Here is a 24,939-nt window from a genome sequence, read left to right on the forward strand (position 1 = left end):
GTAAAGGGGACATTAGGGATATGAGAAGGTGATGTGGGGTAAATGGGTAAAGGGGACATTAGGGATATGAGGGGGTGATTGGGTGGGGTAAATGGGTAAAGGGGACATTATGGATATGAGGGGGTGATGGGGTGGGATAAATGGGTAAAGGGGACATTAGGGATATGAGGGGGTGATGGGGGTAAATGGGTAAATGGGATATTAGGGATATGAGGGGTTGATGGGGGTAAATGGGTCATTAGGGATATGAGGGGGTGATGGGGAAAAGGGGACATTAGTGATATGAGGGGGAGATGGGGGTAAATGGGTAAAGGGGGCATTAGAGATATGAGGTGGTTATGGGGGTAAATAGGACATTAGGGATATGAGGGGGTGATGGGGGTAAAGGGGACATTAGGGATATGAGGGGGTGATGGGGGTAAATGGGACATTAGGGATTTGAGGGGGTGATAGGGTAAATGGGTAAAGGGGACATTAGGGATATGAGAAGGTGATGTGGGGTAAATGGGTAAAGGGGACATTAGGGATATGAGGGGGTGATGGGGTGGGGTAAATGGGTAAAGGGGACATTATGGATATGAGGGGGTAATGGGGTGGGATAAATGGGTAAAGGGGACATTAGGGATATGAGGGGGTGATGGGGGTAAATGGGTAAATGGGATATTAGGGATATGAGGGGTTGATGGGGGTAAATGGGTCATTAGGGATATGAGGGGGTGATGGGGAAAAGGGGACATTAGTGATATGAGGGGGAGATGGGGGTAAATGGGTAAAGGGGGCATTAGAGATATGAGGTGGTTATGGGGGTAAATAGGGCATTAGGGATATGAGGGGGTGATGGGGGTAAAGGGGACATTAGGGATATGAGGGGGTGATGGGGGTAAATGGGTAAAGGGGACATTTGGGATATGAGGGGATGATGGGGGTAAATGGGTAAAGGGGACATTAGGGATATGAGGGGGCGATCGGTGGTAAATGGGTAAAGGGGACATTAGGGATATGAGGGAGTGATGTGGGGTAAATGGGATATTAGGGATATGAGGGGGTGATGGGGGTAAAGGGGGCATTACGGATATGAGGTGGTTATGGGGGTAAATGGGACATTAGGGATATGAGGGGGTGATGGGGGAAAAGGGGACATTAGGGATATGAGGGGGTGATGGGGGGTAAATGGTAAAGGGGACATTAGGGATATGAGGGGGTGATGGGGTGTAAATGGGTAAAGGGGGCATTAGGGATATAAGGGGATGATGGGGTAAAGGGGACATTAGGGATATGAGGGGATGATGGGGGTAGACAGGTAAAGGGGACATTAGGGATATGACGTGGTGATGGGGGTAAATGGGACACTAGGGTTATGAGGGGGTGATGGGGAAAAGGGGACGTTAGTGATATGAGGGTTTTATGGGGTAAATGGGTAAAGCGGACATTAGTGATATGAGGGTGTGATGGGGTAAAGGGGACATTAGGAATTTGTGGGTGCAATGGGTGGGGTAAATGGGTAAAGGGGACATTAGGGATTTGAGGGGGTGATGGGCTGGGGTAAATGGGTAAAGGGGATATTTGGGATATAAGGGGGTGATGGGGGGTAAATGGGTAATGGCAGACACAGGACGGGCTTACACAGAGAAGGGGAAGGCAAACAAATCCAAGATGGCGGCTGTGGAGCAGACACGTGGGATGGCAGGGTTTAATGATCTTTCTGGCAGGGGAATGAGGGGTTTGATTGGCTGCCACTTACTTCAATGGTGCTGTCGAGCGATCCCACACTGTTTCGGCGTCCCCGTTTCCCTGGGCCAGACACACGCAACACCAAGCGTTAGACACAGAGCCAAGGCTGGGTCGCCCCTTTGAGCCTCTGGCTGAGTCCCCCACCGTCTCCCACTCCCCAATCCCACCACCACCCGCATCCCAAATACCCCGACAGCTCCACATAGCAGGCACAGGACCCAGTCAGAATCGGGATCAGCGGGATACAGAGGCTAAGCAATTCAGGGTGGGGGATATGGAAGGGAAAGGAGAGTGTCAGGGTTGGAGTGAGAAGGGAGGACAGAGAGAGAGAGGGGGATGGTCGAGAGAGAGAGAGAGAGAGACGGAGAGAGAGCACAGACGGAGGGAGAAACAGGGACACAGACAGAGACTGAGCAAGAGACAGAGAGAGAGGCAGAGGGAGAACCAGTGAGACACAAAGACAGAGAGCTGGAAGAGAGACAGAGACTAAGAGGATGAGAAACAGGGAGAGAGACAGAGAGCGGGATAGACAGAGAGAGGCAAAGTGAGAGACAGAGAGAGGCAGAGTGATAGAGACAGAGTCACAGAGCTGTCGAGCACAGAAAGAGACCCTTCGGTACAACGTCTCCACGTTGACCAGATATCCGAAATAAATCCAACAGAAATCCGTTTGCTATTATTTGGCCCATATCCCTTCAAACCCTTCCAATGTTGTATATGGACCAGCCTCCTCCACTTCCTCTGGTAATTCATTTCATACACACAGATCCTTCACCAGAGTCGGGGCGGGGGGTGGAGATCCCATTGGATTCTGGATTCCCCACCCTGTCAGACTGTCTCCCCAATCTCATTCTCTCCCTGGTCATGATTGTCTCTCCCCAATCCCTGTCTCTCCATCGTCAGTGGGTCCCCTGTCCTTCTTTCTTGAGTAGTATCTCTATCGCTCTAACACGCTCACCCTCTGCCCCTCTCAATCTCAGGCAGGGCGCTGGCTTGGTCATTTACCGCAGGGAGTAGTTCCAGGGGAGGGGGTCGGGAGATAAATCTCACCCGCTCCCAATCATCCATCGCCATCCTTAAAACAAACACGTCCAACGAGAACTGATGACAGTCTGATTCTGTTAACTGCTGGATTCCCCTCCATCCGGACGGATGGGGGAGGGGGGTGGGGGGCGTGGTGGGTGCTGCGTGCTTTCCAAAGTAAAAGATGGTCAACAGATGAAATTAATGGTGGCCATAAATCAAGGAAAGCAGACCAGCTGAGCTTCCATATATAAAACCATCAGCAATGAATATCCCAATCAGATTGGCCCTCATTGCCAATCTCTGCTGGCCCTGTCCCTGGGAGTGTTTGATGGGGACAGTGTAGAGAGAGTTTTACTCTGTATCGAACCCCGTGCTGTCCCTATCCTGGGAGAGTTTGATGGGGACAGTGTAGAGGGAGCTTTACTCTGAATCTAACCTTGGGCTGTCCCTGTCCTGGGAGTGTTTGATGGGGGACTGTGGAGAGGGAGGTTTACTCTGTATCTGGCCCCGTGCTGTCCCTGTCCTGGGAGTGTTTGATGGGGGGACAGTGTAGAGGGAGCTTTACTCTGTATCTAACCCCGTGCTGTCCCTGTCCCTGGGAGTGTTTGATGGGCGGTGGGGGGGAACAGTGTAGGGGGAGCTTTACTCTTTATCTAACCCCGTGCTATCCCTGTCCTGGGAGTGTTTGATGGGGGGACAGTGCAGGGGGAGGTTTACTCTGTATCTAACCCTGTGCTGTCCCTGTCCCTGGGAGTGTTTGATGGGGGGACAGTGTATAGGGAGCTTTACTCTGTATCTAACCCCGTGCTGTCCCTGTCCTGGGAGTGTTTGATGGGGGGACAGTGCAGAGGGAGGTTTACTCTGTATCTAACCCTGTGCTGTCCCTGTCCTGGGAGTGTTTGATGGGGGGACAGTGCAGAGGGAGGTTTACTCTGTATCTAACCCTGTGCTGTCCCTGTCCTGGGAGTGTTTGATGGGGGGACAGTGCAGAGGGAGGTTTACTCTGTATCTAACCCTGTGCTGTCCCTGTCCTGGGAGTGTTTGATGGGGGGACAGTGCAGAGGGAGGTTTACTCTGTATCTAACCCTGTGCTGTCCCTGTCCTGGGAGTGTTTGATGGGGGGACAGTGCAGAGGGAGGTTTACTCTGTATCTAACCCCGTGCTGTCCCTGTCCCTGGGAGTGTTTGATGGGGGGACAGTGCAGAGGGAGGTTTACTCTGTATCTAACCCCGTGCTGTCCCTACCCTGCACTGGGATTAAATCACGGGAAGCGATTACATTGCTAGTGACTGACCTCCTACATCTGAGCGAGCAGCAGAAGCCAAAGCTGACAGAGATCAGGAACAAACAGGCAGGTGACAGACACAGGCAATAAGCAGTTAAGGCCCAGCACTGAGGGGGAGAGGGTGAAGTTTGTCAGCATCAAGGTGCGGGGGTCTGAGGAGCACCTGAGTGGATAACCCGAGTAGTTAGTTTCATCGTGGCCTACCCCCTCACCCCACAGCCTGCTCAGATCGCTGTCCCTACCATGCCACTTACCTGCATCACAGAGGTCCCGCAGTGAGCTACTCAGAGCGCTGCGTTTCAGGCCTTCGCCCATGGCATAGGTATCGTCCAGGCTGGTGAGGGTGCCATTCACAGCATCTTTCTTCAGGCTGGCACTCTGTAACATGGTGGCACGGATTACACCCTTCTGCTTCTCGAGCTCCGCTGACAGGGGGAGAAACAAACAGCAAAAGCAATTAAAAAGTCATTCCATATTTAACCCACTCGGTCAGATTCCAGTCTGTAACCCCCTCGGTCAGATTCCAGTCTGTAACCCCCTCGGTCAGATTCCTGTCTGTAACCCCCTCGGTCAGATTCCAGTCTGTAACCCCCTCGGTCACATTCCAGTCTGTAACTCCCTTGGTCAGATTCCAGTCTGTAACCCCCTCGGTCAGATTCCAGTCTGTAACCCCCTCGGTCAGATTCCAGTCTGTAACCCCCTCGGTCAGATTCCTGTCTGTAACCCCCTCGGTCACATTCCAGTCTGTAACTCCCTCGGTCAGATTCCAGTCTGTAGCTCCCTCGGTCAGATTCCAGTCTGTAACCCCCTCGGTCAGATTCCAGTCTGTAATCCCCTCGGTCACATTCCAGTCTGTAACTCCCTCGGTCAGATTCCAGTCTGTAACCCCCTCAGTCAGATTCCAGTCTGTAACCCCCTCGGTCAGATTCCAGTCTGTAACCCCCTCGGTCAGATTCCAGTCTGTAACCCCCTCGGTCACATTCCAGTCTGTAACTCCCTTGGTCAGATTCCAGTCTGTAACCCCCTCGGTCAGATTCCAGTCTGTAACCCCCTCGGTCAGATTCCAGTCTGTAACCCCCTCGGTCAGATTCCTGTCTGTAACCCCCTCGGTCACATTCCAGTCTGTAACTCCCTCGGTCAGATTCCAGTCTGTAGCTCCCTCGGTCAGATTCCAGTCTGTAACCCCCTCGGTCAGATTCCAGTCTGTAATCCCCTCGGTCACATTCCAGTCTGTAACTCCCTCGGTCAGATTCCAGTCTGTAACCCCCTCGGTCAGATTCCAGTCTGTAACCCCCTCGGTCAGATTCCAGTCTGTAATCCCCTCGGTCAGATTCCAGTCTGTAACCCCCTCGGTCAGATTCCAGTCTGTAACCCCCTCGGTCAGATTCCAGTCTGTAACCCCCTCGGTCAGATTCCTGTCTGTAACTCCCTCGGTCAGATTCCAGTCTGTAACCCCCTCGGTCAGATTCCAGTCTGTAACCCACTCGGTCAGATTCCAGTCTGTAACCCCCTTGGTCAGATTCCAGTCTGTAATCCCCTCAGTCAGATTCCAGTCTGTAACCCCCTCGGTCAGATTCCAGTCTGTAACCCCCTCGGTCAGATTCCAGTCTGTAACCCCCTTGGTCACATTCCAGTCTGTAATCCCCTCGGTCACATTCCAGTCTGTAATCTCCTCGGTCAGATTCCAGTCTGTAACCCCCTCGGTCAGATTCCAGTCTGTAACCCCCTCGGTCAGATTCCTGTCTGTAACCCCCTCGGTCAGATTCCAGTTTGCAACCCCCTCGGTCAGATTCCAGTCTGTAACCCCCTCGGTCACATTCCAGTCTGCAACCCCCTCGGTCTGCTTCCAGTCTGTAACCCCCTCGGTCAGATTCCAGTCTGTAACCCCCTTGGTTACATTCCAGTCTGTAACCCCCTCGGTCACATTCCAGTCTGTAACCCCCTTGGTCAGATTCCAGTCTGTAACCCCCTTGGTCACATTCCAGTCTGTAACCCCCTTGGTCTGATTCAGTCTGTAATCCCCTCGGTCACATTCCAGTCTGTAATCCCCTCGGTCACATTCCAGTCTGTAACCCCCTCAGTCAGATTCCAGTCTGTAAACCCCTCGGTCAGATTCCTGTCTGTAACCCCCTCGGTCAGATTCCAGTCTGTAACTCCCTTGGTCAGATTCCAGTCTGTAACCCCCTCGGTCAGATTCCAGTCTGTAACCCCCTCGGTCACATTCCTGTCTGTAACCCACTCGATCAGATTCCAGTCTGTAACTCCCTTGGTCAGATTCCAGTCTGTAACCCCCTCGGTCACATTCCTGTCTGTAACCCCCTCGGTCACATTCCAGTCTGTAACTCCCTCGGTCAGTTTCCAGTCTGTAACCCCCTCGGTCACATTCCAGTCTGTAACTCCCTAGGTCAGATTCCAGTCTGTAACTCCCTCGGTCAGATTCCAGTCTGTAACCCCATCGGTCACATTCCTGTCTGTAACCCCCTCGATCAGATTCCAGTCTGTAACTCCCTTGGTCAGATTCCAGTCTGTAACCCCCTCGGTCACATTCCTGTCTGTAACCCCCTCGGTCACATTCCAGTCTGTAACTTCCCCGGTCAGTTTCCAGTCTGTAACCCCCTCGGTCACATTCCAGTCTGTAACTCCCTTGGTCAGATTCCAGTCTGTAACTCCCTCGGTCAGATTCCAGTCTGTAACACCCTCGGTCTGCTTCCAGTCTGTAACCCCCTCGGTCAGATTCCAGTCTGTAACCCCCTCGGTCACATTCCAGTCTGTAACCCCCTCGGTCAGATTCCTGTCTGTAACCCCCTCGATCAGATTCCAGTCTGTAACTCCCTTGGTCAGATTCCAGTCTGTAACCCCCTCGGTCACATTCCTGTCTGTAACCCCCTCGGTCACATTCCAGTCTGTAACCCCCTCGGTCAGTTTCCAGTCTGTAACCCCCTCGGTCACATTCCAGTCTGTAACCCCCTCGGTCAGTTTCCTGTCTGTAACCCCCTCGGTCACATTCCAGTCTGTAACCCCCTCGGTCAGTTTCCAGTCTGTAACCCCCTCGGTCACATTCCAGTCTGCAACTCCCTCGGTCACATTCCAGTCTGCAACCCCCTCGGTCAGATTCCAGTCTGTAGCTCCCTCGGTCAGATTCCAGTCTGTAACCCCCTCGGTCAGATTCCAGTCTGTAGCTCCCTCGGTCAGATTCCAGTCTGTAACCCCCTCGGTCTGATTCCAGTCTGTAACCCCCTCGGTCAGATTCTAGTCTGTAACTCCCTCGGTCTGCTTCCAGTCTGTAACTCCCTTGGTCAGATTCCAGTCTGTAACCCCCTCGGTCAGATTCTAGTCTGTAACCCCATCGGTCTGCTTCCAGTCTGTAACCCCCTCGGTCACATTCCAGTCTGTAACCCCCTCGGTCTGATTCCAGTCTGTAACCCCCTCGGTCAAATTCCAGTCTGTAACCGCCTCAGTCTGATTCCAGTCTGGAATCTCCTCGGTCAGATTCCTGTCTGTAACTCGCTCGGTCTGATTCCAGTCTGTAACCCCCTCGGTCAGATTCCAGTCTGTAACTCGCTCGGTCACATTCCAGTCTGTAATCCCCTCGGTCAGACACCGGTTGATAACCACCTCGGTCAGATTCCAGTCTGTAACTCCCTCGACCCGATTCCAGTCTGTAACTCCCTCCTGGGTATCTGTTGTTCTGTATATAAACCCACTGAACACCTCGAATAGATTCCAGTCTGTAACTCCCTCCCGGGTGTCCATTATTCTGTATATATACCACCCCGAACCCCTCGATTACACTCCAGTGTGTAACTCCCTCCCAGGTATCTGTTATTCTGTATATAAACCATCAAGAGCCCCTCAAATAGATTCCAGTCTGTAACTCCCTCCTGGGGTGTCTGTTATTCTTTATATACACCACCCCAAACCCCTCGATTAGATTCCAGTCTGAAACTCCCTCCCGAGTATCTGTTATTCTGTATATACACCACCCCAAACCCCTCGATTAGTTTCCAGTCTGTAACTTCCTCCCAGGTATCTGTTATTCTGTTTATAAACCATCCCGAGTCCCTCGATTAGATTCCAGTCTGTAACTCCCTCCCGGGGTATCTGATATTCTGTATATAAACCACCCCAAACCCCTCAAATAGATTCCAGTCTGGAACTCCCTCCTGGGTATCTGTTATTGTATATATAATCTTCATCCTGAACCCCTCGATGAGATTGCAGTCTGTAACTCCCTCCCGGGTATCTGTTATTGTGGATATATTCTTCATCCTGAACCCCTCGATTAGATTGCAGTCTGTAACTCCCCCCCCCGGGTATATGTTATTGTATATATAATCTTCATCCTGAACCCCTCGATTAGATTGCAGTCTGTAACTCCCTCCCGGGTATCTGTTATTGTGAATATAATCTTCATCCTGAACACCTCGATTAGATTGCAGTCTGTAACTCCCCTCCCGGGTATCTGTTATTGTATATATAATCTTCATCCTGAACCCCTCGATTAGATTGCAGTCTGTAAATCCCCCCCCCCCGGGGTATCTGTAATTGTGGATATAATCTTCAGCCTGAACCCCTCAATTAGATTGCAGTCTGTAACTCCCTCCTGGGTATCTGTTATTGTATATATAATCTTCATCCTGAACCCCTCGATTAGATTGCAGTCTGTAACTCCCTCCTGGGTATCTGTTATTGTATATATAATCTTCATCCTGAACCCCTCGATTAGATTGCAGTGTGTAACTCCCCCCCGGGTATCTGTTATTGTATATATAATCTTCATCCTGAACCCCTCGATTAGATTGCAGTCTGTAACTCCCTCCCGGGTATCTGTTATTGTGGATATAATCTTCATCCTGAACCCCTCGATTCGATTGCAGTCTGTAACTCCCCCCCGGGTATCTGTTATTGTATATATAATCTTCATCCTGAACCCCTCGATTAGATTGCAGTGTGTAACTCCCCCCCGGGTATCTGTTATTGTACATATAATCTTCATCCTGAACCCCTCGATTAGATTGCAGTCTGTAACTCCCTCCCCGGGTATCTGTTATTGTGGATATAATCTTCATCCTGAACCCCTCGATTAGATTGCGGTCTGTAACTCCCTCCCGGGTATCTGTTATTGTGGATATAATCTTCATCCTGAACGCCTTGATGAGATTCCAGTCTGTAACTCCCTCCTGGGTATCTGTTATTGTGGATATAATCTTCATCCTGAACCCCTCGATTAGATTGCAGTCTGTAACTCCCTCCCCGGGTATCTGTTATTGTGGATATAATCTTCATCCTGAAACCCTCAATTAGATTGCAGTCTGTAACTCCCTCCCAGGTATCTGTTGTTGTGGATATAATCTTCATCCTGAACCCCTCGATTAGATTCCAGTCTGTAACTCCCTCCCGGGTATCTGTTATTGTATATATAATCTTCACCCTGAACCCCTCGATTAGATTACAGTGTGTAACTCCCCCCCGGGGTATCTGTTATTGTATATATAATCTTCATCCTGAACCCCTCGATTAGATTGAAGTCTGTAACTCCCTCCTGGGTAACTGTTATTGTGGATATAATCTTCATCCTGAACCCCTCGATTAGACTGCAGTCTGTAACTCCCTCCCCGGGTATCTGTTATTGTATATATAATCTTCATCCTGAACCCCTCGATTAGATTGCAGTCTGTAACTCCCCCCCGGGTATCTGTTATTGTGGATATAATCTTCATCCTGAACCCCTCGATTAGATTGCAGTCTGTAACCCCCTCCCGGGTATCTGTTATTGTATATATAATCTTCATCCTGAACGCCTCGATTAGATTCCAGTCTGTAACTCCCTCCCCGGGTATCTTTTATTTAATATATAATCTTCATCCTGAACCCCTCGATTAGACTGCAGTCTGTAACTTCCTCCCGGGTATCTGTTATTGTATATATAATCTTCATCCTGAACCCCTCGATTAGATTGCAGTCTGTAACCCCCTCCCGGGTATCTGTTATTGTATATATAATCTTCACCTGAACCCCTCGATTAGATTGCAGTCTGTAACTCCCTCCCGGTTACCTGTTATTGTGGATATAATCTTCATCCTGAAACCCTCGATTAGATTCCAGTGTGTAACTCCCTCCCCGGGTATCTGTTATTTAATATATAATCTTCATCGTGAACCCCTCGATTAGATTGCAGTCTGTAACTCCCTCCCGGGTACCTGTTATTGTATATATAATCTTCATCCTGAATCCCTCGATTAGATTCCAGTCTGTAACTCCCCCCCCAGGTATCTGTTATTGTATATATAATCTTCATCCTGAACCCCTCGATGAGATTCCAGTCTGTAACTCCCTCCCGGTATCTGTTATTGTATATATAATCATCATCCTGAACCCCTCGATTAGATTGCAGTCTGTAACTCCCTCCTGGGTATCTGTTATTGTATATATAATCTTCATCCTGAACCCCTCGATTAGATTGCAGTGTGTAACTCCACCCTCCCGGGTATCAGTTATTGTATATATAATCTTCATCCTGAACCCCTCGATTAGATTGCAGTCTGTAACTCCCTCCCGGGTATCTGTTATTGTATATATATAATCTTCATCCTGAACCCCTCGATTAGATTCCAGTCTGTAACTCCCTCCTGGGTATCTGTTATTGTATATATAATCTTCATCCTGAACCCCTCGATTAGATTCCAGTCTGTAACTCCCTCCCGGGTGTCTGTTATTGTGGATATAATCTTCATCCTGAACCCCTCGATTAGATTGCAGTCTGTAACTCCCTCCCGGGTATCTGTTATTGTGGATATAATCTTCATCCTGAACCCCTCGATTAGATAGCAGTGTGTAACTCCCTCCAGGGTATCAGTTATTGTATATATAATCTTCATCCTGGACCCCTCAATGAGATTGCAGTCTGTAACTCCCCCCTCCCGGTATCGGCTATTATATATATAATCTTCATCCTGAACCCCTCGATTAGATTCCAGTCTGTAACTCCCTCCCGGGTATCTGTTATTGTATATATAATCTTCATCCTGAACCCCTCGATTAGATTGCAGTCTGTGACTCCCTCCTGGGTATCTGTTATTGTATATATAATCTTCATCCTGAACCCCTCGATGTGATTGCTGTCTGTAACTCCCTCCCGGGTATCTATTATTGTGGATATAATCTTCATCCTGAACCCCTCGATTAGATTCCAGTCTGTAACTCCCTCCCGGGTATCTGTTATTGTGGGTATAATCTTCATCCTGAACCACTCGATTAGATTCCAGTCTGTAACTCCCTCCCGGGTATCTGTAATTGTGGATATAATCTTCATCCTGAACCCCTCGATTAGATTGCAGTCTGTAACTCCCTCCCGGGTATCTGTTATTGTATATATAATCTTCATCCTGAACCCCTCGATTAGATTGCAGTCTGTAACTCCACCCCCCCCCCGGGTATCTGTTATTGTATATATAATCTTCATCCTGAAACCCTCGATTAGATTGCAGTCTGTAACTCCCCCCCCCGGGTATATGTTATTGTATATATAATCTTCATCCTGAACCCCTCGATTAGATTGCAGTCTGTAACTCCCTCCCGGGTATCTGTTATTGTGGATATAATCTTCATCCTGAACCCCTCGATTAGATTGCAGTCTGTAACTCCCTCCCGGGTATCTGTTATTGTGGATATAATCTTCATCCTGAACCCCTCGATTAGATTGCAGTCTGTAACTCCCTCCCGGGTATCTGTGATTGTGGATATAATCTTCATCCTGAACCCCTCGATAAGATTGCAGTCTGTAACTCCCCCCCGGGTATCTGTCATTGTGGATATAATCTTCATCCTCGATTAGATTGCAGTCTGTAACTCCCTCCTGGGTATCTGTTATTGTATATATAATCTTCATCCTCGATTAGATTGCAGTCTGTAAATCCCCTCCCGGGTATCTGTGATTGTGGATATAATCTTCATCCTGAACCCCTCGATTAGATTGCGGTCTGTAACTCCCTCCCGGGTATCTGTTATTGTGGATATAATCTTCATCCTGAAACCCTCGATTAGATTGCAGTCTGTAACTCCCTCCTGGGTATCTGTTATTGTATATATAATCTTCATCCTGAACCCCTCGATTAGATTGCAGTCTGCAACTCCACCCCCCCGGGTATCTGTTATTGTATATATAATCTTCATCCTGAACGCCTCGATTAGATTCCAGTCTGTAACTCCCTCCTGGGTATCTGTTATTGTGGATATAATCTTCATCCTGAACCCCTCGATTAGATTGCAGTCTGTAACCCCCTCCTGGGTATCTGTTATTGTATATATAATCTTCATCCTGAACCCCTCGATTTGATTGCAGTCTGTAACTCCATCCTGGGTATCTGTTATTGGATATATAATCTTCATCCTGAACCCCTCAATTAGATTGCAGTCTGTAACTCCCTCCTGGGTATCTGTTATTGTATATATAATCTTCATACTGAACCCCTTGATTAGATTGCAGTCTGTAACTCCACCCCCCCCGGGTATCTGTTATTGTATATATAATCTTCATCCTGAACGCCTCGATTAGATTCCAGTCTGTAACTCCCTCCTGGGTATCTGTTATTGTATATATAATCTTCATCCTGAACCCCTCGATTAGATTGTAGTGTGTAACTCCCCCCCTGGGGTGTCTGTTATTGTATATATAATCTTCATCCTGAACCCCTCGATTGGATTGCAGTCTGTAACTCCCTCCCGGGTATCTGTTATTGTGGATATAATCTTCATCCTGAACCCCTCGATTAGATTGCAGTCTGTAACCCCCTCCTGGGTATCTGTTATTGTGGATATAATCTTCATCCTGAACCCCTCGATTAGATTCCAGTCTGTAACTCCCTCCTGGGTATCCGTTATTGTATATATATTCTTCATCCTGAACCCCTCGATTAGATTGCAGTCTGTAACTCCACCCCCCCTGGGTATCTGTTATTGTATATATAATCTTCATCCTGAACGCCTCGATTAGATTCCAGTCTGTAACTCCCTCCTGGGTATCTGTTATTGTGGATATAATCTTCATCCTGAACCCCTCAATTAGATTGCAGTCTGTAACATCCTCCCGGGTATCTGTTATTGTATAAATAATCTTCATCCTGAACCCCTCGATTAGATTGCAGTCTGTAACTCCCCCCCGGGTATCTGTTATTGTGGATATAATCTGCATCCTGAAACCCTCAATTAGATTGCAGTCTGTAACTCCCTCCCGGGTATCTGTTATTGTATATATAATCTTCATCCTGAACCCCTCGATTAGATTGCAGTCTGTAACTCCTCCCCCCGGGTATCTGTTATTGTATATATAATCTTCATCCTGAACGCCTCGATTAGATTCCAGTCTGTAACTCCCTCCCCGGGTATCTGTTATTTAATATATAATCTTCATCCTGAACCCCTCGATTCGATTGCAGTCTGTAACTCCCTCCCCGGGTATCTGTTATTGTATATATAATCTTCATCCTGAACCCCTCGATTAGATTGCAGTCTGTAACCCCCTCCCGGTTACCTGTTATTGTATATATAATCTTCATCCTGAACCCCTCGATTAGATTGCAGTCTGTAACTCCCTCCCGGGTACCTGTTATTGTATATATAATCTTCATCCTGAATCCCTCGATTAGATTTCAGTCTGTAACTCCCCCCCCGGGTATCTGCTATTGTATATATAATCTTCATCCTGAACCCCTCGATTAGATTGCAGTCTGTAACTCCCCCCCCTCCGGGTATCTGTTATTGTATATATAATCTTCATCCGGAACCCCTCGATTAGATTCCAGTCTGTAACTCCCCCCCCTCCGGGTATCTGTTATTGTATATATAATCTTCATCCTTAACCCCTCGATTAGATTGCAGTCTGTAACTTCCTCCTGGGTATTAGTTATTGTATATATAATCTTCATCCTGAACCCCTCGATTAGATTGCAGTCTGTAACACCCTCCCGGGTATCTGTTATTGTGGAAATAATCTTCATCCTGAACCCCTCGATTAGATTGCAGTCTGTAACACCCTCCCGGGTATCTGTTATTGTGGAAATAATCTTCATCCTGAACCCCTCGATTAGGTTGCAGTCTGTAACTCCCTCTCGGGTATCTGTTATTGTGGATATAATCTTCATCCTGAACGCCTCGATGAGATTCCAGTCTGTAACTCCCTCCTGGGTATCTGTTATTGTGGATATAATCTTCATCCTGAACCCCTCGATTAGATTGCAGTCTGTAACTCCCTCCCCGGGTATCTGTTATTGTATATATAATCTTCATCCTGAACCCCTCGATTAGATTGCAGTCTGTAACTCCATCCTGGGTATCTGTTATTGTATATATAATCTTCATCCTGAACCCCTCGATTAGATTGCAGTGTGTAACTCCCCCCCGGGGTATCTGTTATTGTGGATATAATCTTCATCCTGAACCCCTCGATTAGATTGCAGTCTGTAACTCCCTCCCGGGTAACTGTTATTGTATATATAATCTTTATCCTGAACCCCTCGATTAGACTACAGTCTGTAACTCCCTCCCCGGGTATCTGTTATTGTATATATAATCTTCATCCTGAACCCCTCGATTAGATTGCAGTCTGTAACTCCCCCCCGGGTATCTGTTATTGTGGATATAATCTTCATCCTGAACCCCTCGATTAGATTGCAGTCTGTAACTCCACCCCCCCGGGTATCTGTTATTGTATATATAATCTTCATCCTGAACGCCTCGATTAGATTGCTGTCTGTAACTCACTCCCCGGGTATCTGTTATTTAATATATAATCTTCATCCTGAACCCCTCGATTAGATTGCAGTCTGTAACTCCCTCCCGGTTACCTGTTATTGTATATATAATCTTCATCCTGAACCCCTCGATTAGATTGCAGTCTGTAACTCCCTCCCCGGGTATCTGTTATTGTATATATAATCTTCATCCTGAACCCCTCGATTAGATTGCAGTCTGTAACTCCCTCCCGGGTACCTGTTATTGTATATATAATCTTCATCCTGAACCCCTCGATTAGATTGCAGTCTGTAACTCCCTCCCGGGTATCTGTTATTGTATATATAATCTTCATCCTGAATCCCTCGATTAGATTCCAGTCTGTAACTCCCCCCCCCAGGTATCTGTTATTGTATATATAATCTTCATCCTGAACCCCTCGATTAGATTCCAGTCTGTAACTCCCTCCCCGGGTATCTGTTATTGTATATATAATCTTCATCCTGAACCCCTCGATTAGATTGTAGTCTGTAACTCCCTCCCGGGTACCTGTTATTGTATATATAATCTTCATCCTGAACCCCTCGATTAGATTGCAGTCTGTAACTCCCTCCCGGGTATCTGTTATTGTATATATAATCTTCATCCTGAATCCCTCGATTAGATTCCAGTCTGTAACTCCCCCCCCCCAGGTATCTGTTATTGTATATATAATCTTCATCCTGAACCCCTCGATTAGATTGCAGTCTGTAACTCCCTCCTGGGTATCTGTTATTGTATATATAATCTTCATCCTGAACCCCTCGATTAGATTGCAGTCTGTAACTCCCTCCCGGGTATCTGTTATTGTATATATAATCTTCATCCTGAACCCCTCGATTAGATTCCAGTCTGTAACTCCCTCCTGGGTATCTGTTATTGTATATATAATCTTCATCCTGAACCCCTCGATTAGATTCCAGTCTGTAACTCCCTCCCGGGTGTCTGTTATTGTGGATATAATCTTCATCCTGAACCCCTCGATTAGATTGCAGTCTGTAACTCCCCCCCCCAGGTATCTGTTATTGTGGATATAATCTTCATCCTGAACCCCTCGATTAGATTGCAGTGTGTAACTCCCTCCAGGGTATCAGTTATTGTATATATAATCTTCATCCTGGACCCCTCAATGAGATTGCAGTCTGTAACTCCCCCCTCCCGGTATCGGCTATTATATATATAATCTTTATCCTGAACCCCCCGATTAGATTCCAGTCTGTAACTCCCTCCCGGGTATCTGTTATTGTATATATAATCTTCATCCTGAACCCCTTGATTAGATTGCAGTCTGTGACTCCCTCCTGGGTATCTGTTATTGTATATATAATCTTCATCCTGAACCCCTCGATTAGATTCCAGTCTGTAACTCCCTCCCCGGGTATCTGTTATTTAATATATAATCTTCATCCTGAACCCCTCGATTAGATTGCAGTCTGTAACTCCCTCCCGGGTATCTGTTATTGTATATATAATCTTCATCCTGAACCCCTCGATTAGATTTCAGTCTGTAACTCCCCCCCCCGTCGGGTTTCATGTTATTGTATATATAATCTTCATCCTTAACCCCTCGATTAGATTGCAGTCTGTAACTTCCTCCTGGGTATCAGTTATTGTATATATAATCTTCATTCTGAACCCCTCGATTAGATTGCAGTCTGTAACACCCTCCCGGGTATCTGTTATTGTGGATATAATCTTCATCCTGAACCCCTCGATTAGATTGCAGTCTGTAACTCCCTCCCGGGTATCTGTTATTGTGGATATAATCTTCATCCTGAACGCCTCGATGAGATTCCAGTCTGTAACTCCCTCCCGGTATCTGTTATTGTATATATAATCTTCATCCTGAACCCCTCGATCAGATTGCAGTCTGTGACTCCCTCCTGGGTATCTGTTATTGTATATATAATCTTTATCCTGAACCCCTCGATTAGATTCCAGTCTGTAACTCCCTCCCGGGTATCTGTTATTGTATATATAATCTTCATCCTGAACCCCTCGATTAGATTGCAGTCTGTAACTCCCTCCTGGGTATCTGTTATTGTATATATAATCTTCATCCTGAACCCCTCGATGTGATTGCTGTCTGTAACTCCCTCCCGGGTATCTATTATTGTGGATATAATCTTCATCCTGAACCCCTCGATTAGATTGCTGTCTGTAACTCCCTCCTGGGTATCTGTTATTGTGGATATAATCTTCATCCTGAACCCCTCGATTAGATTGCAGTCTGTAACTCCCTCCCGGGTATCTGTTATTGTGGGTATAATCTTCATCCTGAACCACTCGATTAGATTCCAGTCTGTAACTCCCTCCCGGGTATCTGTAATTGTGGATATAATCTTCATCCTGAACCCCTCGATTAGATTGCAGTCTGTAACTCCCTCCCGGGTATCTGTTATTGTATATATAATCTTCATCCTGAACCCCTCGATTAGATTGCAGTCTGTAACTCCACCCCCCCCGGGTATCTGTTATTGTATATATAATCTTCATCCTGAAACCCTCGATTAGATTGCAGTCTGTAACTCCCCCCCCGGGTATATGTCATTGTATATATAATCTTCATCCTGAACCCCTCGATTAGATTGCAGTCTGTAACTCCCTCCTGGGTATCTGTTATTGTGGATATAATCTTCATCCTGAACCCCTCGATTAGATTGCAGTCTGTAACTCCCTCCCGGGTATCTGTTATTGTGGATATAATCTTCATCCTGAACCCCTCGATTAGATTGCAGTCTGTAACCCCCCTCCCGGGTATCTGTTATTGTGGATATAATCTTCATCCTGAACCCCTCGATTAGATTGCAGTCTGTAACTCCCTCCCGGGTATCTGTGATTGTGGATATAATCTTCATCCTGAACCCCTCGATTAGATTGCAGTCTGTAACTCCCCCCCGGGTATCTGTCATTGTGGATATAATCTTCATCCTCGATTAGATTGCAGTCTGTAAATCCCCTCCCGGGTATCTGTGATTGTGGATATAATCTTCATCCTGAACCCCTCGATTAGATTGCGGTCTGTAACTCCCTCCCGGGTATCTGTTATTGTGGATATAATCTTCATCCTGAAACCCTCGATTAGATTGCAGTCTGTAACTCCCTCCTGGGTATCTGTTATTGTATATATAATCTTCATCCTGAACCCCTCGATTAGATTGCAGTCTGCAACTCCACCCCCCCCGGGTATCTGTTATTGTATATATAATCTTCATCCTGAACCCCTTGATTAGATTGCAGTCTGTGACTCCCTCCTGGGTATCTGTTATTGTATATATAATCTTCATCCTGAACCCCTCGATTAGATTCCAGTCTGTAACTCCCTCCTGGGTATCTGTTATTGTATATATAATCTTCATCCTGAACCCCTCGATTAGATTCCAGTCTGTAACTCCCTCCCGGGTGTCTGTTATTGTGGATATAATCTTCATCCTGAACCCCTCGATTAGATTGCAGTCTGTAACTCCCTCCCGGGTATCTGTTATTGTGGATATAATCTTCATCCTGAACCCCTCGATTAGATTGCAGTGTGTAACTCCCTCCAGGGTATCAGTTATTGTATATATAATCTTCATCCTGGACCCCTCAATGAGATTGCAGTCTGTAACTCCCCCCTCCCGGTATCGGCTATTATATATATAATCTTTATACTGAACCCCCCGATTAGATTCCAGTCTGTAACTCCCTCCTGGGTATCTGTTATTGTATATATAATCTTCATCCTGAACCCCTCGATTAGATTGCAGTCTGTAACTCCCTCCCGGGTATCTGTTATTGTGGATATAATCTTCATCCTGAACCCCTCGATTAGATTGCAGTCTGTAACTCCCTCCCGGGTATCTGTTATTGTGGATATAATCTTCATCCTGAACCCCTCGATTAGATTGCAGTCTGTAACCCCCCTCCCGGGTATCTGTTATTGTGGATATAATCTTCATCCTGAACCCCTCGATTAGATTGCAGTCTGTAACTCCCTCCCGGGTATCTGTGATTGTGGATATAATCTTCATCCTGAACCCCTCGATTAGATTGCAGTCTGTAACTCCCCCCCGGGTATCTGTCATTGTGGATATAATCTTCATCCTCGATTAGATTGCAGTCTGTAAATCCCCTCCCGGGTATCTGTGATTGTGGATATAATCTTCATCCTGAACCCCTCGATTAGATTGCGGTCTGTAACTCCCTCCCGGGTATCTGTTATTGTGGATATAATCTTCATCCTGAAACCCTCGATTAGATTGCAGTCTGTAACTCCCTCCTGGGTATCTGTTATTGTATATATAATCTTCATCCTGAACCCCTCGATTAGATTGCAGTCTGCAACTCCACCCCCCCGGGTATCTGTTATTGTATATATAATCTTCATCCTGAACCCCTTGATTAGATTGCAGTCTGTGACTCCCTCCTGGGTATCTGTTATTGTATATATAATCTTCATCCTGAACCCCTCGATTAGATTCCAGTCTGTAACTCCCTCCTGGGTATCTGTTATTGTATATATAATCTTCATCCTGAACCCCTCGATTAGATTCCAGTCTGTAACTCCCTCCCGGGTGTCTGTTATTGTGGATATAATCTTCATCCTGAACCCCTCGATTAGATTGCAGTCTGTAACTCCCTCCCGGGTATCTGTTATTGTGGATATAATCTTCATCCTGAACCCCTCGATTAGATTGCAGTGTGTAACTCCCTCCAGGGTATCAGTTATTGTATATATAATCTTCATCCTGGACCCCTCAATGAGATTGCAGTCTGTAACTCCCCCCTCCCGGTATCGGCTATTATATATATAATCTTTATCCTGAACCCCCCGATTAGATTCCAGTCTGTAACTCCCTCCCGGGTATCTGTTATTGTATATATAATCATCATCCTGAACCCCTTGATTAGATTGCAGTCTGTGACTCCCTCCTGGGTATCTGTTATTGTATATATAATCTTCATCCTGAACCCCTCGATTAGATTCCAGTCTGTAACTCCCTCCCCGGGTATCTGTTATTTAATATATAATCTTCATCCTGAACCCCTCGATTAGATTGCAGTCTGTAACTCCCTCCCGGGTATCTGTTATTGTATATATAATCTTCATCCTGAACCCCTCGATTAGATTTCAGTCTGTAACTCCCCCCCCGCTCGGGTATCTGTTATTGTATATATAATCTTCATCCTTAACCCCTCGATTAGATTGCAGTCTGTAACTTCCTCCTGGGTATCAGTTATTGTATATATAATCTTCATCCTGAACCCCTCGATTAGATTGCAGTCTGTAACTCCCTCCCGGGTATCTGTTATTGTGGATATAATCTTCATCCTGAACCCCTCGATTAGATTTCAGTCTGTAACTCCCCCCCCCCCCCCCGGGTATCTGTTATTGTGGATATAATCTTCATCCTGAACCCCTCGATTAGATTGCAGTCTGTAACTCCCTCCCGGGTATCTGTTATTGTGGATATAATCTTCATCCTGAACCCCTCGATTAGATTTCAGTCTGTAACTCCCCCCCCCCCCCCCTCCCAGGGTATCTGTTATTGTATATATAATCTTCATCCTTAACCCCTCGATTAGATTGCAGTCTGTAACTTCCTCCTGGGTATCAGTTACTGTATATATAATCTTCATCCTGAACCCCTCGATTAGATTGCAGTCTGTAACACCCTCCCGGGTATCTGTTATTGTGGATATAATCTTCATCCTGAACCCCTCGATTAGATTGCAGTCTGTAACTCCCTCCCGGGTATCTGTTTTTGTGGATATAATCTTCATCCTGAACGCCTCGATGAGATTCCAGTCTGTAACTCCCTCCTGGGTATCTGTTATTGTGGATATAATCTTCATCCTGAACCCCTCGATTAGATTGCAGTCTGTAACTCCCTCCTGGGTATCTGTTATTGTATATATAATCTGTATCCTGAACCCCTTGATTAGATTCCAGTCTGTAACTCCCTCCCGGTATCTGTTATTGTATATATAATCTTCATCCTGAACCCCTCGATTAGATTGCAGTCTGTGACTCCCTCCTGGGTATCTGTTATTGTATATATAATCTTTATCCTGAACCCCTCGATTAGATTCCAGTCTGTAACTCCCTCCCGGGTATCTGTTATTGTATATATAATCTTCATCCTGAACCCCTCGATGAGATTGCAGTCTGTAACTCCCTCCTGGGTATCTGTTATTGTATATATAATCTTCATCCTGAACCCCTCGATGTGATTGCTGTCTGTAACTCCCTCCCGGGTATCTATTATTGTGGATATAATCTTCATCCTGAACCCCTCGATTAGATTGCTGTCTGTAACTCCCTCCTGGGTATCTGTTATTGTGGATATAATCTTCATCCTGAACCCCTCGATTAGATTGCAGTCTGTAACTCCCTCCCGGGTATCTGTTATTGTGGGTATAATCTTCATCCTGAACCACTCGATTAGATTCCAGTCTGTAACTCCCTCCCGGGTATCTGTAATTGTGGATATAATCTTCATCCTGAACCCCTCGATTAGATTGCAGTCTGTAACTCCCTCCCGGGTATCTGTTATTGTATATATAATCTTCATCCTGAACCCCTCGATTAGATTGCAGTCTGTAACTCCACCCCCCCGGGTATCTGTTATTGTATATATAATCTTCATCCTGAAACCCTCGATTAGATTGCAGTCTGTAACTCCCCCCCCGGGTATATGTCATTGTATATATAATCTTCATCCTGAACCCCTCGATTAGATTGCAGTCTGTAACTCCCTCCCGGGTATCTGTTATTGTGGATATAATCTTCATCCTGAACCCCTCGATTAGATTGCAGTCTGTAACTCCCTCCCGGGTATCTGTTATTGTGGATATAATCTTCATCCTGAACCCCTCGATTAGATTGCAGTCTGTAACCCCCCTCCCGGGTATCTGTTATTGTGGATATAATCTTCATCCTGAACCCCTCGATTAGATTGCAGTCTGTAACTCCCTCCCTGGTATCTGTTATTGTGGATATAATCTTCATCCTGAACCCCTCGATTAGATTGCAGTCTGTAACTCCCTCCCGGGTATCTGTTATTGTGGATATAATCTTCATCCTGAACCCCTCGATTAGATTGCAGTCTGTAACCCCCCTCCCGGGTATCTGTTATTGTGGATATAATCTTCATCCTGAACCCCTCGATTAGATTGCAGTCTGTAACTCCCTCCCGGGTATCTGTGATTGTGGATATAATCTTCATCCTGAACCCCTCGATTAGATTGCAGTCTGTAACTCCCCCCCGGGTATCTGTCATTGTGGATATAATCTTCATCCTCGATTAGATTGCAGTCTGTAAATCCCCTCCCGGGTATCTGTGATTGTGGATATAATCTTCATCCTGAACCCCTCGATTAGATTGCGGTCTGTAACTCCCTCCCGGGTATCTGTTATTGTGGATATAATCTTCATCCTGAAACCCTCGATTAGATTGCAGTCTGTAACTCCCTCCTGGGTATCTGTTATTGTATATATAATCTTCATCCGGAACCCCTCGATTAGATTGCAGTCTGCAACTCCACCCCCCCGGGTATCTGTTATTGTATATATAATCTTCATCCTGAACCCCTTGATTAGATTGCAGTCTGTGACGCCCTCCTGGGTATCTGTTATTGTATATATAATCTTCATCCTGAACCCCTCGATTAGATTCCAGTCTGTAACTCCCTCCTGGGTATCTGTTATTGTATATATAATCTTCATCCTGAACCCCTCGATTAGATTCCAGTCTGTAACTCCCTCCCGGGTGTCTGTTATTGTGGATATAATCTTCATCCTGAACCCCTCGATTAGATTGCAGTCTGTAACTCCCTCCCGGGTATCTGTTATTGTGGATATAATCTTCATCCTGAACCCCTCGATTAGATTCCAGTCTGTAACTCCCTCCTGGGTATCCGTTATTGTATATATATTCTTCATCCTGAACCCCTCGATTAGATTGCAGTCTGTAACTCCACCCCCCCCGGGTATCTGTTATTGTATATATAATCTTCATCCTGAACGCCTCGATTAGATTCCAGTCTGTAACTCCCTCCTGGGTATCTGTTATTGTGGATATAATCTTCATCCTGAACCCCTCAATTAGATTGCAGTCTGTAACTTCCTCCCGGGTATCTGTTATTGTATATATAATCTTCATCCTGAACCCCTCGATTAGATTGCAGTCTGTAACTCCCCCCCGGGTATCTGTTATTGTGGATATAATCTGCATCCTGAAACCCTCAATTAGATTGCAGTCTGTAACTCCCTCACGGGTATCTGTTATTGTATATATAATCTTCATCCTGAACCCCTCAATTAGATTGCAGTCTGTAACTCCTCCCCCCGGGTATCTGTTATTGTATATATAATCTTCATCCTGAACGCCTCGATTAGATTCCAGTCTGTAACTCCCTCCCCGGGTATCTGTTATTTAATATATAATCTTCATCCTGAACCCCTCGATTAGATTGCAGTCTGTAACTCCCTCCCCGGGTATCTGTTATTGTATATATAATCTTCATCCTGAACCCCTCGATTAGATTGCAGTCTGTAACCCCCTCCCGGTTACCTGTTATTGTATATATAATCTTCATCCTGAACCCCTCGATTAGATTGCAGTCTGTAACTCCCTCCCGGGTACCTGTTATTGTATATATAATCTTCATCCTGAATCCCTCGATTAGATTTCAGTCTGTAACTCCCCCCCCGGGTATCTGCTATTGTATATATAATCTTCATCCTGAACCCCTCGATTAGATTGCAGTCTGTAACTCCCCCCCCTCCGGGTATCTGTTATTGTATATATAATCTTCATCCGGAACCCCTCGATTAGATTCCAGTCTGTAACTCCCCCCCCTCCGGGTATCTGTTATTGTATATATAATCTTCATCCTTAACCCCTCGATTAGATTGCAGTCTGTAACTTCCTCCTGGGTATTAGTTATTGTATATATAATCTTCATCCTGAACCCCTCGATTAGATTGCAGTCTGTAACACCCTCCCGGGTATCTGTTATTGTGGAAATAATCTTCATCCTGAACCCCTCGATTAGGTTGCAGTCTGTAACTCCCTCTCGGGTATCTGTTATTGTGGATATAATCTTCATCCTGAACGCCTCGATGAGATTCCAGTCTGTAACTCCCTCCTGGGTATCTGTTATTGTGGATATAATCTTCATCCTGAACCCCTCGATTAGATTGCAGTCTGTAACTCCCTCCCCGGGTATCTGTTATTGTATATATAATCTTCATCCTGAACCCCTCGATTAGATTGCAGTCTGTAACTCCATCCTGGGTATCTGTTATTGTATATATAATCTTCATCCTGAACCCCTCGATTAGATTGCAGTGTGTAACTCCCCCCCGGGGTATCTGTTATTGTATATATAATCTTCATCCTGAACCCCTCGATTAGATTGCAGTCTGTAACTCTCTCCCGGGTATCTGTGATTGTGGATATAATCTTCATCCTGAACCCCTCGATTAGATTGCAGTCTGTAACTCCCCCCCGGGTATCTGTTATTGTGGATATAATCTTCATCCTGAACCCCTCGATTAGATTGCAGTCTGTAACTCCACCCCCCCGGGTATCTGTTATTGTATATATAATCTTCATCCTGAACGCCTCGATTAGATTCCAGTCTGTAACTCACTCCCCGGGTATCTGTTATTTAATATATAATCTTCATCCTGAACCCCTCGATTAGATTGCAGTCTGTAACTCCCTCCCGGTTACCTGTTATTGTATATATAATCTTCATCCTGAACCCCTCGATTAGATTGCAGTCTGTAACTCCCTCCCCGGGTATCTGTTATTGTATATATAATCTTCATCCTGAACCCCTCGATTAGATTGCAGTCTGTAACTCCCTCCCGGGTACCTGTTATTGTATATATAATCTTCATCCTGAACCCCTCGATTAGATTGCAGTCTGTAACTCCCTCCCGGGTATCTGTTATTGTATATATAATCTTCATCCTGAATCCCTCGATTAGATTCCAGTCTGTAACTCCCCCCCCCAGGTATCTGTTATTGTATATATAATCTTCATCCTGAACCCCTCGATTAGATTCCAGTCTGTAACTCCCTCCCCGGGTATCTGTTATTGTATATATAATCTTCATCCTGAACCCCTCGATTAGA

At 46.1% G+C, this 24,939-nt stretch overlaps 1 protein-coding gene across 7 annotated transcripts in view; it reads right to left on the reverse strand.

The window, feature by feature from the left end:
* The window catches only part of LOC122545274 (IQ motif and SEC7 domain-containing protein 1-like), a 307,064-nt gene that overhangs the window by 17,480 nt on the left and 264,645 nt on the right, over positions 1-24,939 (reverse strand). For all 7 annotated transcript variants that reach the window (XR_015755540.1, XM_087985256.1, XM_087985255.1 and 4 more), the window contains 2 exons: positions 4,297-4,467; positions 1,742-1,791 (listed from right to left, as the gene is read on the reverse strand). Coding sequence is in view for 6 of the 7 variants with exons in the window: in XM_087985256.1 (XP_087841382.1) it covers positions 1,742-1,791; positions 4,297-4,467 (221 nt within the window). In the remaining variant the exon portion in view is untranslated. The remainder of the gene's footprint in view (positions 1-1,741; positions 1,792-4,296; positions 4,468-24,939) is intronic.

This window comes from Chiloscyllium plagiosum, unplaced genomic scaffold (assembly GCF_037043375.1).
Source record: "Chiloscyllium plagiosum isolate Xiang-an unplaced genomic scaffold, Cpla_swu_hap1 HiC_scaffold_51, whole genome shotgun sequence".
In the NCBI taxonomy this organism is placed as follows: domain Eukaryota; kingdom Metazoa; phylum Chordata; class Chondrichthyes; order Orectolobiformes; family Hemiscylliidae; genus Chiloscyllium; species Chiloscyllium plagiosum.